General features: G+C 40.3%; 1 protein-coding gene across 1 annotated transcript; it reads left to right on the forward strand.

Moving 5' to 3' along the window:
• Positions 1-1,205: 1,205 nt before the first annotated feature.
• Positions 1,206-11,179, forward strand: COMMD2 (COMM domain containing 2). Its single transcript, XM_005906289.3, has 5 exons — positions 1,206-1,361; positions 1,457-1,534; positions 2,151-2,233; positions 7,737-7,910; positions 10,624-11,179. Exons 1-5 carry the CDS (start codon positions 1,295-1,297, stop codon positions 10,819-10,821), a joined length of 600 nt encoding a protein of 199 aa, XP_005906351.3. The 5' UTR covers positions 1,206-1,294; the 3' UTR covers positions 10,822-11,179.
• The last annotated feature ends 2,649 nt before the right edge of the window (positions 11,180-13,828 follow it).

Consider the following 13,828-nt stretch of genomic DNA (forward strand, 5'->3'; position numbering starts at 1 on the left):
GCAGTCCAAGGGACTCTCAAGAGTCTTCTATAGTTAGCTTTTTATCTATATCCCTAGATATAACAACCATAGATGTGAAATTTGTCTTTTCCCCAAACCTTTCCTTCACTATGAGTGAGAATTAAGGAGTCATATTCTTATTAATAAGCTGTTTAATAGTCTCTTATATTTGAATCGCAGCAGGTGAGAAGAATGAGTTAGTAAAGGAACCAAATTCTCCCACTGCCCTTAACACATAAAAAATAAAGACAAGCATGGGTCATTGTCTTCCTCCTCATCTTTGTCCTAATTTATAATCACTCACGGAACTTGTTACAAACCTCCATCTTTCAGGATGCTGTGCAGAATGATGTATTTCGGAGCAGGTGGTCAAGGGCTCTGACCTTCTTCCAGCTCTATCACTGGCTGATAACACAGTGTCTGGAGCTTTGGATTCTTCATGCACAAATGATGACCAGCGCCGTACAAATGGCCTGTCGGTACAAACGATGGCATGGTTATTGAGATAAATCAAGTAAGATAATATATACAGAAGCTCTGTGCAAACTACTTAGCTCTAAAAAAAGTTACTTTCAGTTGCTTGACCTGTCTCAGTTTACTTATCTCTATCGGGGACAGTAAGGGTACCTACCTCATAAGGTTCTTGTGAGCTCTAAACAAGTTAATAAACCTAAGAACAGTTCTTGACATAGTGCTTCATAAATGTTAGCTACTAACATTATTAATGTACGGAGAAGGCAATGGCACCCCACTCCAGTACTCTTGCCTGGAAAATCCCATGGACAGAGGAGCCTGGTAGGCTGCAGTCCATGGGGTCGCTAAGAGTCGGACACGACTGAGCGACTTCACTTCCACTTTTCCCTTTCATGCACGGGAGAAGGAAATGGCAACCCACTCCAGTGTTCTTGCCTGGAGAATCCCAGGGACAGGGGAATCTCGTGGGCTGCCGTCTCTGGGGTCGCACAGAGTCGGACACGACTGAAGCGACTTAGCAGCAGCAGCAGCAACATTATTAATGTAAGCTCCGCAAGGGGGCGAGTCGAATTTTAAACTTATTTTCATCTTCCTCAGATCAAGGCATTCTGAGCCCCGCAGGCGACATCTGATTTACAAACTGAAAGATCTCCTGCTCCCAGTCTGCTCCTAGGAAGGCATTTGAGTGTAGGACGGCTTTCAGCCGGAACCCAAACCTCCGGGCGCTGAAGCGCCGGAGCCTCTTTACGCTTGGACTCAGGCCCCGGAAGTCGCGAGGGTGGGGTTGGCGCTGCACAGTGAAATTGGCTACCCAGGGAAGATGCTGCTGGACCTGTCGGAGGAGCATAAGGAGCACCTGGCCTTCCTGCCGAAAGTGGACAGCGCGGGTCAGGGCGCGCGGCGGCGGAGGGTGGTTCCCTGCGGTCTGGGGAGGGGATCGGGGGAGCGCCTGGCGCTCAGGGTCTCCTGGCTTCCGTTGCAGTGGTCGCGGAGTTTGGGCGAATTGCGGTGGAGTTCCTGAGGCGTGGCTCGAACCCCAAGATCTACGAAGGCGCTGCCAGTAAGAAACGGGGAGGCACAGCGGTGCAATCTTCTCGGGGAAGTGTGGGCCGTTCTCTATCTCCCTGGAGAGGACGGGGTTCTTGGGACAAGGGTTTTTTATCCCCCCCCCCCCCTCCCCCGTTGTGGCATAATAAAAGCAGAAGGGGTCTTAAGTCAGGGCGCAGATCCTGCCCGTGCTCTAAATACTGAGTTTTTTTTAAAGCTTGTGGTTTTTGGCGTGTAATGGACATAACACCATCTGCCAGATACACTATGATGGTTATATGCATCCAAGTGTGTGGAATAGTTCGGTGAACCATAAATACGCAACTGTTTGGCTGTTGTTCGTTGCTCAGACATCTGCTTTTACTGAACTATTTTTCCCCCAATGGACATGGGGAGGTTTTCGATATTGTGTCTTCTGTTAGGCTGGAAGTAGCTGCGCGCTCAGGAGAGAGATAGTACACCTGGTATTGTCTCCACGCATCTGTGTTTTGTAAAGAAGATTACATGGTGGGAAATAACTGAAGGCATTTGCCTGGGAATGGCGAATGAACAGGAGGTTATTACCAAAATTATTTTTTATTGCAGTGTGTGAAAACATGGAGTAATGGATAATATTTACTCTTTTTCAGGAAAACTCAGTGTGAGTAGTGACACTGTCCAACATGGTGTGGAAGGATTAATATACCTCCTCACTGAAAGTTCGAAGCTCATGGTAAGGGCTTTTGTGGGTAGTTTTGTATTACCAGGACCTTAAGGAGGTTTCAGTTCAATTCAGTCGCTCAGTGGTGTCCGACTCTTTGTGACCCCATGAATCACAGCAGGCCAGGCCTCCCTGTCCATCACCAACTCCCGGAGTTCACTCAGACTCACGTCCATCGAGTCAGTGATGCCATCCAGCCATCTCATCCTCTGTCGTCCCCTTCTCCTCCTGACCCCAAGCCCTCCCAGCATCAGAATCTTTTCCAATGAGTCAACTCCTTGCATGAGGTGGCCAAAGTAGTGGAGTTTCAGCTTTAGCATCATTCCTTCCAAAGAAAGCCCAGGGCTGATCTCCTTCAGAATGGACTGGTTGGATCTCCTTGCAGTCCAAGGGACTCTCAAGAGTCTTCTCCAACACCACAGTTCAAAAGCATCAATTCTTCGGCGCTCAGCCTTCTTCACAGTCCAACTCTCACATCCATACATGACCACAGGAAAAACCATAGCCTTGACTAGACGGACCTTTGTTGGCAAAGTAATGTCTCTGCTTTTCAATATGCTATCTAGGTTGGTCATAACTTTCCTTCCAAGGAGTAAGCGTCTTTTAATTTCATGGCTGCAATCACCATCTGCAGTGATTTTGGAGCCCAGAAAAATAAAGTCTGACACTGTTCCCCATCTATTTCCCATGTAGTGATGGGACCGGATGCCATGATCTTTGTTTTCTGAATGTTGAGCTTTAAGCCAACTTTTTCACTCTCCACTTTCACTTTCATCAAGAGGCTTTTGAGTTCCTCTTCACTTTCTGCCATAAGGGTGGTGTCATCTGCATATCTGAGGTTATTGATATTTCTCCCAGCAATCTTGATTCCAGCTTGTGTTTCTTCCAGTCCAGCGTTTCTCATGATGTACTCTGCATAGAAGTTAAATAAGCAGGGTGACAATATACAGCCTTGATGTACTCCTTTTCCTATTTGGAACCAGTCTGTTGTTCCATGTCCAGTTCTAACTGTTGCTTCCTGACCTGCATATAGGTTTCTCAAGAGGCAGATCAGGTGGTCTGGTATTCCCATCTCTTTAAGAATTTTCCACAGTTTATTGTGATCCACACAGTCCAAGTCTTTGGCATAGTCAATAAAGCAGAAATAGATGTTTTTCTGGAACTCTCTTGCTTTTTACATGATCCAGCGGATGTTGGCAATTTGATCTCTGGTTCCTCTGCCTTTTCTAAAACCAGCTTGAACATCAGGAAGTTCACGGTTCACGTATTGCTGAAGCCTGGCGTGGAGAATTTTGAGCATTATTTTACTAGCATGTGAGATGAGTGCAATTGTGCGGTAGTTTGAGCATTCTTTGGCATTGCCTTTCTTTGGGATTGGAATGAAAACTGACCTTTTCCAGTCCTGTGGCCACTGCTGAGTTTTCCAAATTTGCTGGCACATTGAGTGCAGCACTTTCACAGCATCATCTTTCAGGATTTGAAAGAGCTCAACTGGAATTCCATCACCTCCACTAGCTTTGTTCGTAGTAATGCTTTCTAAGGCCCACTTGACTTCACATTCCAGGATGTCTGGCTCTAGGTCAGTGATCACACCATTGTGATTATCTGGGTTGTGAAGATCTTTTTTGTACAGTTCTTCTGTGTATTCTTGCCACCTCTTCTTAATATCTTCTGCTTCTGTTAGGTCCATACCATTTCTGTCCTTTATTGAGTGCATCTTTGCATGAAATGTTCCCTTGGTATCTCTAATTTTCTTGAAGAGGTCTCTAGTCTTTCCCATTCTGTTGTTTTCCTTTATATCTTTGCACTGATCACTGAAGAAGGCTTTCTTATCTCTTCTTGCTATTCTTTGGAACTCTGCATTCAGATGCTTATATCTTTCCTTTTCTGCTTTGCTTTTCGCTTCTCTTCTTTTCACAGCTATTTGTAAGGCCTCCCCAGACAGCCATTTTGCTTTCTTGCATTTCTTTTCCATGGGGATGGTCTTGATCCCTGTCTCCTGTACAACGTCACGAACCTCATTCCATAGTTCATCAGGCACTCTATCTATCAGATCTAGGCCCTTAAATCTATTTCTCACTTCCACTGTAGAATCATAAGGGATTTGATTTAGGTCATACTTGAATGGTCTAGTGGTTTTCCCTACTTTCTTCAGTTTAAGTCTGAATATGGCAATAAGGAGTTCATGATCAGGGCCACAGTCAGCTCCCTGTCTTGTTTTTGTTGACTGTATAGAGCTTCTCCATCTTTGGCTGCAAAGAATATAATCAATCTGATTTCGGTGTTGACCATCTGGTGATGTCCATGTGTAGAGTCTTCTCTTGTGTTGTTGGAAGAGGGTGTTTGTTATAACCAGTGCATATACTCTATATATCAGTCCTGCTAGGATCTTCTCATTTCAGTAATGTTGTTACTGATTTATAATTGATTGAGTGAAGCCATGCATACATAATCTGACTATAATGTGACCTGCTGGCATGAATACCTCTTGTTAGTATAAATTAGAATTGCCTGTAATTCCACATGTTACTATGTGTATCCTAAGAAGAGGGAGAATGAAATGATTTAAATTTTTGTGTATTAGTAGTATCTAGCTTATTGGAGTGGAGAAGGCAATGGCACCCCACTCCAGTACTCTTGCCTGGAGAGTCCCATGGACAGAGGAGCCTGGTGGGGTCAGTCCATGGGGTCACTGCGAGTTGGACACGACTGAGTGACTTCACTTTCACTTTTCACTTTCATGCATTGGAGCAGGAAATGGCAGCCCACTCCAGTGTTCTTGCCTGGAGAATCCCAGGGATGGAGGAGTCTGGTGGGCTGCTGTCTGTGGGGTCCCACAGAGTCGGACATGACTGAAGTGACTTAGCAGCAGCAGCAGCTTGTTGGAGAATTGAGCAAACTGGGCATTTTAGCAGTTCTTTTTGTATTTTAGTAAAGTATTTTTTTCCTTTTTTCCCACATTTTTCCCTTTTTAATACTGGCTGGGAATCTTGTACCAGTGGTTGTTTCTCTGTGCTCTTAATAGAAAAAATATTTGAAAAATTACAACTGGCTACATGGGATTTCCCAGATGGTGCTAGTGGTAAAGAACCCACCTGCCAATGCAGGAGACATAAGAAACTCAGGTTCAATCCCTGGGTCAGGAGGATCCCCTGGCGGAGGGCATGGCAATCTACTCCAGTTTTCTTGCCTGGAGAATCCCATGGACAGAGGAGCCTGGTGGGCTACAGTCCAAAGGGTCGCAAAGAATCAAGCAGGACTGAAGTGAGTTCACACACACACACACACACACACACACACACACAGGGCTTAATTTACATATTGTCCATTCTCCTGTTTCTCAGACTTACCTTTTAGTGAGAATGTTGTGTGACCGTTTTAAACCAAATTCCTGGTTTCTGTCTCAAACCTGTTGAATCAGGTTTTCCAGAAGATGGGCTTGAGAATATATTTTCAAGGTGCTTTAAATGATTCTTAAGATCAGGTAAATTTGGGAAACTACCCTAAAGGCTTAACATTTTGATAGCAAATCGTCACGCTGGAAGTGATGAAAGACAGAGTGTGGCTTATTGAGTTATGGTGTTTCACCCTAATAATTAGGGTAAAATAATTAGATTATTTGAGTGGTTAACTACATAAAAATATGTTTTATAGATTCCTTTTGTCAGACTCCCTAAAATGTTAAACTTAGAGGTATTTGACAGCAAATGCTCTGTCACATAAATCTGTGTTCCATTAGTTGATATGGGGAACTCATTTTTGCTTCCCGAGGTGATCTTTTCTGGCCCTCTTCAGAGCTTTCCTGGCTGCTCTCCTCGAAATCGATCTCTAGCCTCTTGCTCTTCGATTTAGTCGAGTTGAATCTTCTGACAGACTACCTGATGTGATTGGTCAACAAACCTAACCCACCTGGCCCAAAAGACTATAAGCCCTCCTCACCAGCAATGAGCCCATTTGATTTATTCAGTTCTGTATGCCTAGCATGGGACCTATCCCATAGTAGGATCTCAGGAGATACTTGCTGAAGGGACAAGATAACCTAAGCCTATGCTATTACAAATAGAAACAAGTCTAATGACAGTGACATCCCCTCCCAAAAAGGGTGGCATGCAGAGACTGGAAAAGAACAAGGAAAGTAGAGTATTAAAGTGGCTGAGGTAAATACAATTAAGGGAAGAGAGACAAAAAAATTGTGCTTCCTCTACTTTTTCTCCGCCTGTTTATCCCTCCTCATGTTGGGCATCCAATAAGGGAGTAAAAGCAAGCCTGCTGTTGGCAGTTTCCTTTTTTCCTACTGAGAGTCATTGCCAATGTTAGGGTTGCTTGGTCCCTAATAATGTTGTTCCATTGGATAGCCAAAATCTGTGACTCCATGTCCTTCTCTCCCACTCCCTTTGCTGACCAAATACATGACTTTCCTGTGTCCAGTCAGCATCTGAATATCGCACTAAGATTTACCTAAACCGTTTTCTTCCACCTACCCCCTGCCTCTGGCAACCACCAGTCTGTTCTCTGTATCTGTGAGTTTGAGGGGCTTTTTTTGTTTTTTGTTTGTCTTAGACTTGACATGTAAGAGAGATTGTACAGTATTTCTTTTTCTGTCTGACTTAATTCACTTAGCATAATGCCCTCAAGTTCCATCCATGTTGTTGCAAACGGCAAGATTCCATTTCTTTATGGCTGGGTAATATTCCACTGTGTATGTGTGCCACAACTTCCCTATGCATTCATCGTTCAGTGGATACTTAGTTTGTTTCCATGTTTTATCCATTGTAAATAGATGCTTCAGGAACATGGGGGTGCATATGTCTGTTTGAATTTGTGTTTTTGCTTTTTTTGGATAAATATGCAGAAGTAGAATCACTAGATCATACGGTAGTTCTATTTTTAATTTTTTGAAGACCCTCCATACTGTTTTACATAGTGACTACCCCAGTTTATGTTCCTGCCAACAGTGTACAGGAGTTCCCTTTTCTCCACAGCCTTACCAACGCTTGTTTCTTGTCATTTTGATACTCTCCATTCCAGTGGATGTGAAGTGATATCTCATCATTTTGATTTACATTTCCCTGGTGATGAGTGACGTTGAGCATCTTTTCATGTGCCTGTTGGCCTTCTATATGTGTTCTTTGGAAAATGTGAATTCAGATCTTCTGCCCATGTTTTAATCAGATTGTTTATGGGTTTATTTACTTATTTATTTTGCTATTGTGTATTAGATAGGTGATTTGCAGATTTTTCTTTCATTCAGTAGGTTGCCTTTTCATTTTGTTGATGCTTTCCTATGCTGTGCAGAAGACTTTTATCCGAAGTTGTCCCATTAGTTTGTTTTTGCTTTTGTTGCTTATTTTTATTTTCATGTATCAAAAACTCGGAATAGTGGACAGGGGTTGCCTTTTACTAAGGAGTGTTGTTTCTTTTACTAGACAGAATAGAATTCATTTTTTTTTGTGTATATCCAGTATTTCAGCATTTATTAGACACATAAATTTTGATAAACTTGATTCATTTTTAGATTTCTGAACTGGATTTCCAAGACTCTGTTTTTATTCTGGGATTTCCTGAAGAATTGAACAAATTGTTGCTTCAGCTTTATCTAGACAACAGAAAGGAGATCAGAACTATCCTGAGTGAATTGGCACCAGACCTTCCCAGTTACCACAGCCTTGAATGGCGACTGGATGTACAGGTATGACTTTTTAAAAAAAATCTGACATAGAATATAAGATTTATTTTAGGCTATGTCTTCACACTTATTGTATTCTTTACCACCTTAACCAAATTCTGGTTTGAAACTTCAGTTTTTTAATGTCTGTTTTTAGACCATTTCACAAATAGTTCATTTTCTTTTTTTTTTTTTTTTTTTCTAACCACACCACAAGACTTGTGGGATTTTTTAGTTCCCCAACCAAGGATTGAACCCAGGCTCTTGGCAGTGAGAGTGGTGGGTTCTAACCACTGGACCGTCAGGAATTCCCCATTTTCTTATATTTTTAATATGTTCACATTGGTTTAATTTGTGAACTTTGTAAGAAATAGGTTATTTTGGAAAAGCAGATGGTTATCTATATTTTTAAAGTGGTGCTTAACTTTTAGAAAACCTTTTTTCTGTCTAAATAAAACACATTTATAGAAAAGTACACAGGTCAGTATATAGCCCAATGAATTATCATGTGGTAAAAACACCTATGAAACCAGCACCCATGATCAGCACTTCAGAAGCATCCTTCTTGCCTTACAAGTTACTTCCCCATCCTTCTTTTCAAAGGTAACCAGCATCCTGACTCTTAATGCACAGATTATTTTTTTCTGTTCTTTAACTTTCTATTCATGAAATGATTCAATAAATATTCTTCTATGTCTGCCTTCTTTTTATGAGATTGGGTTGTTTTTAAAGCCACGTACACAACCAAAAAGGAATTTTCAGACATTGCATGCAGCCCTTTCTCAAACAGTGACAGATAAGCTAGTTAAGAAGTGTTTATTGAATGCCATCCAATCACTGATTAGGACTGTGCTGAATGCTTTGGGAACCAGAATTGTAAGATACTTTCTCAGCTAGAAAAGATATTATTTGTTTAGTCATATTAGATGTCTCAAAATAACTAGTAATTAAAGATAGTTGTGAAATAAGGTTCTGGAGAGGAAAAAAGAATATAATTGTATAAATAAGGTACTTCTGAGTATTTCAGAAAAGCTGTATCTCATGTAGTTCAGTGTACACTGGCATGTTCCAGAAAAGCATCAATAAAAGAAGGGTAAATTTCAGAAAAAGAAATGAATGGAGAAAACCAGGGTAATATTATTGAGAGAGGAGACAGCATAAGTTGTAAAGGCCCACATGAATCTGAGAGTGAACAAATGAATATGTGGGATAGCCCCCTAGTTCCCAAACTTGACTGCACATTGAAATGATTTAGGGAGCTTTAAAAAAATTCTGATATTTGTGTTCTGCCCCAGAGGTTCTGATTTATTGGTACAGAGTTTTACCTGGGCATCAGGATTTTTTAAAGCTCCCTTGTCACCCAGGTAATTCTAATGTGTAATAACGTTTGTAAACCGCTGTAATAGTAGATTCTTCTGATTTGAGTGGTCCGAATAGGTTACAGAAATTCAGCTAGACAAGCTTAGCAATTGTATCCCAGTGTGTTGAGTGCTTGAATATATATTAACACAGGAGAAGGTATAAAGCAGATTATAGGCTCCTTGAAGGAGAAGGCAATGGCACCCCACTCCAGTACTCTTGCCTGGAAAATCCCATGGACGGAGGAGCCTGGTGGGCTGCAGTCCATGGGGTCGCTAGAAGTCAGACACGGCTAAGCGACTTCACTTTCACTTTTCACTTTCATGCATTGGAGGAGGAAATGGCAACCCACTCCAGAATTCTTGCCTGGAGAATCCCAGGGACGGGGGAGCCTGGTGGGCTGCCGTCTATGGCATCGCACAGAGTCGGACACGACTGAAGCAACTTAGCAGCAGCAGCAGCAGCAGCAGCAGGCTCCTTGAAGGCATATGCAACTTGCTTTTTTGATTAAACATTTTCTTTTTAGATTTATTGATGACAGTTCAGGTTGCTATAGTTTACTTCTTTTCCCCGTCATTTAGTAAGCATTTCATGGTATGAATATTCTCAATTTATCCATTCTGTTGGTAAAGAATATTTGAGATATGTCTAGCTTTTGGCTCTTGGAAACAAATACTGTTATGAATATGTGTATATGTGTAAGAGTTTACGATATGTACCTAGGAGTGGAATTGCTGGTAATTTATCTGTTTTCCAAAGTAATTCTCTCATCACTCTCACCAGCAGTGGATGAGTTTTCATTACCATCACTTCACAGTGCTCCTTATGGGCAGGTTTCTAATTCTTGCCAGTCTGATAAAACAGCATGATTTTATTGGCCATTTTCTAATAAAGTTGAATGTATTTCCTGTGTTTATCTATTTTTATTACTTTTGCAAAGTGCTTTCATAGATCTTCTGTACAATTTTCTTGGTTTTGTGGGGGTTTTATTAAATCAGAACACTTCTTCATACATTCTTGATACTTTTTTTTGGTTTTATGTGTTACAAAGTATCTTTTCTCAGGTTGTGGCTTGTTTTTTTCCCACTATTTTTAGATATCTTTCCAAGAAATTTTAATAATTTTAATTCATTTCAGTTTATCAGTTTTTATTTATGATTTTTGTTTTTATATCATGTTTAAGAAATCCTTGCATACTGTATGACTACCTATACATTGTAGTTTTTTTTTTTCCCCCAAAGATTTTGAAGTTTACTGTTCATTTTGAAGTCTGTGATTTATCTGAAATTCAATTTTTGTGTATGGTATAATGTCATTATTCATATGTTCAGCATGATTGTTAAATAGTCATTATGCTTTTATTCCATTTAAAATTAAGCTTGCAAGCAGAAGCCTCAGGCAACAGATTAAACCATCAGTGACTATAAAGCTCCACCTTAATCAGAATGGAGATCACAACACCCAAGTTCTGCAGACAGACCCAGCCACCCTGCTGCACTTGGTTCAGCAGTTGGAACAAGCCTTGGAGGAGATGAAAACAAACCACTGTAGGAGAGTCGTGCGCAATATCAAGTAGTCCCAATTTGTTTTCTTCCTCCTGAATCACTTGTGAATTGATGATACGCAGTAGTTATTTTTCAAAACAATTTTTTAAGTTGATAGTGATAAATGCATAGAGATTTCATAAAATTTCTTTTCCTATGTCAAGATACTGAGGTCATGATCACAGGCTAAGTGAAGTTTCTTTCTCGGTGCTAAATATGGTCAGTTTCTTGAGTTAAGATGTAGTTTGTGTCGTAAATGTGTAAATAGGATTGAATCAACTGAAAGTGAATCTATACTGTTCAAATCCTCTGTGTATATAAATGACTATATTTTTTTGATGCTTTTCCTGACTAGTTTATTGTTTTCCTCCTTATTGATCTAAACTTAAAGTTCACAGTGTAATTCTATTACTATTCATAGTATTTCTAGACAATTTAATGTTTTTGACTTTAAAGCACACCATGATGTTAATAGCCACAGAATAGTGGGAAGTGAATATGAATTTTTTAAAGGCAACATTTTTTAGGCAGTTCATGTATTTTATTTGGCTGTGAATATACTAAGTACTTACCTTGTTGTTTAAGTTTAAGTTGCCATGCTAATAAGCTTAAATAGTACTCAAATTTGTGTGAATATATTGTAGTTTATCAAGGATTAATTTTTTTCCCTATTATCAAAGCATCTAAGAGACACACTGCCATTCGACATTTATAAACAATGGATGCAGGCATACTGTAATCAGTTCTTAATTATCTTAAGAACATGGAAAAAACATGTTATGCACTTGCAAAGTAGCTATAAGCAAACTATACTCAGATAATTTTTAGTTATAGTGATAACTTGATTAATGAAGCTTTCATGTTAACAACCTCACAAATAAGAGGAAACTTTACATGTTACATGAAATTGTAGCATATGTCATCAGGTTAAAAGCATCATGCCTGCCAAGCTTATACAATAAAAATAGCTCTGTGAGGCTTCTTATTTGTCCACATTGGGTGAAGATAAGCAGGGCTGACTCCAGCCAAAATTGAAATAATATCCTTGTGTCTTCTTAGGGCAACTTTTATTCTTCCTCTATATCCACTATTCTTATCCCAAGCAAAACGACAAAGCATGTGTTAGTCTCTTTTTCTTATTTGTATCAAACTCCCCTTTTTTTAATTACACTTTATGGGGTTCTCATGGCAAATATACTGGGGTGGTTTGCCGTTCCCTTCTCCAGAGAAGAAGAGGACGACAGAGGGTGAGATAGTTGGATGGCATCACTGATGCAATGGACATGAATTTGGGCAAACTCCAGGAGATGGTGGGGGACAGGGAGGCCTGACATGCTGCAGTCCATGGGGTCATGAAGAGTCAGACAAGACTTGGTGACTGATCAAAAACCCCTTGTCCGCAGTCTCTGTGCTTTGTTATTCTTTCTGATGTTCTTTGCTTTTGGGGGCCAGAATGAGTTGGGAGCAGTCTTCCTTTTGAATCTGGGACTCACCTTTTTTTTTTTTCCCCACAGAGCATCTAATGAGCCTCTTCCTTTTCTTGTTTGAACATTCCACACCCTTACCCAGTCCTCTGCCTTGTTTGTTTTATGGAACAATTATTTTTTTGTAGTTTGTATATGAAGATATTTTCTGCAGATGCAGTCACTATTCTACTCTCCTATATGACCAGTTTCTTGACTCTGGGATATGCCTTTCCATCCGTAACTATCTAAATGTTTATTAAAACATTTTGGATTACGAGTGTGTGTATTTTTTAGGATTTGCTGTTGCATGTTTAGACTTCAGTATAATAGCTCTTAAGTCTCAAAGCCAGAATGGTAACATGTCATTTCTCAGAACAGCTCTGTGAGTAGGGAATAATCAATATATGTAATTACAAAGTCTACATATATTTCACCCATTGGAAGTCTCCTTTGTGTGTCACAAATTTCCTTGAGTTTATTTTGTTATTGATTTTCCAAGCTTGAGTAAATTTAAAACAGCAAACTAGAAAGTGATGTGGATACTATAAGAAGAAAACAGACTTTTGTGAAAACTGGAAAATGAGAACCTGATACTAAGGAAAGTTTGAAAAATCATTAACAGTGTGTAAAGCAATATTGTAAAGTAGTTAGTTCCAATTAAATTAATTTTTTTAAAAGTGTGTAAAAGATACTTGTGTGGGAACCTTTAAAATGTACAATAGTATGTTGCCCTTTAGGGTATGATCCTATGAGAAATCAGTCTTTGGGAATGGACAAAAGGATTTAAATTTAGTTTTTCTGGCTTCTTATAGATCCTTGATAAATTCTCAAAGCTTTGTTTTCTTCATCTCTAAAATAGGAATTATAACACCTATCTCATTGGCTTGTAGAGACCAGATAAAACCATGCATATAAAATGTTCAGTATAATATAGGACTTTAGAATATACTAATGTGGTCTGAGGGTCTCATTATTTTATAACCTGAATTCTGTCTAAAACACTCTATTTAAGGAACTGAGAGAAAATGTTACCTAGTGGTTTCTGGGTGGTAGGATTATGACTTTCTTTGCCTTCTTAATTTCTGTACTGAGTTTAGTTAGTTAGTTCAGTTGCTCAGTCATATCCAACTCTTTGCAACTCCATGAATCTCAGCACACCAGGCCTCCCTGTCCATCACCAACTCCCAGAGTTCACTCAGACTCATGTCCATCGAGTCATTGATGCCATCCAGCCATCTCATCCTCTGTCGTCCCCTTCTCCTCTTGCCCCCAATCCCTCCCAGCATCAGAGTCTTTTCCAATGAGTCACCTCTTCACATGAGGTGGCCAAAGTACTGGAGTTTCAGCTTTAGTATCATTCCTTCCAAAGAAATCCCAGGGCTGATCTCCTTCAGAATGGACTGTTTGGATCTCCTTGCAGTTCAAGGGACTCTCAAGAGTCTTCGCCAGCACCACAGTTCAAAAGCATCAATTCTTCGGCACTCAGCCTTGTTCACAGTCCAACTCTCACATCCGTACATGACCACAGGAAAAACCATGGCCGTGACTAGACGGACCTTTGTTGGCAAAGTAA

The sequence above is a fragment of the Bos mutus genome, chromosome 1 (genome assembly GCF_027580195.1).
Source record: "Bos mutus isolate GX-2022 chromosome 1, NWIPB_WYAK_1.1, whole genome shotgun sequence".
Lineage (NCBI taxonomy): Eukaryota > Metazoa > Chordata > Mammalia > Artiodactyla > Bovidae > Bos > Bos mutus.

Bases quoted from the DNA above. Each gene is read 5' to 3' on its own strand.
- COMMD2 (XM_005906289.3), top strand. From the start codon at position 1,295: ATGCTGCTGGACCTGTCGGAGGAGCATAAGGAGCACCTGGCCTTCCTG. The intron at 1,362-1,456 runs GTCAGGGCGCGC...CTTCCGTTGCAG, and splicing joins GCCGAAAGTGGACAGCGCGG to TGGTCGCGGAGTTTGGGCGA. The intron at 7,911-10,623 runs GTATGACTTTTT...TTTAAAATTAAG, and splicing joins AATGGCGACTGGATGTACAG to CTTGCAAGCAGAAGCCTCAG.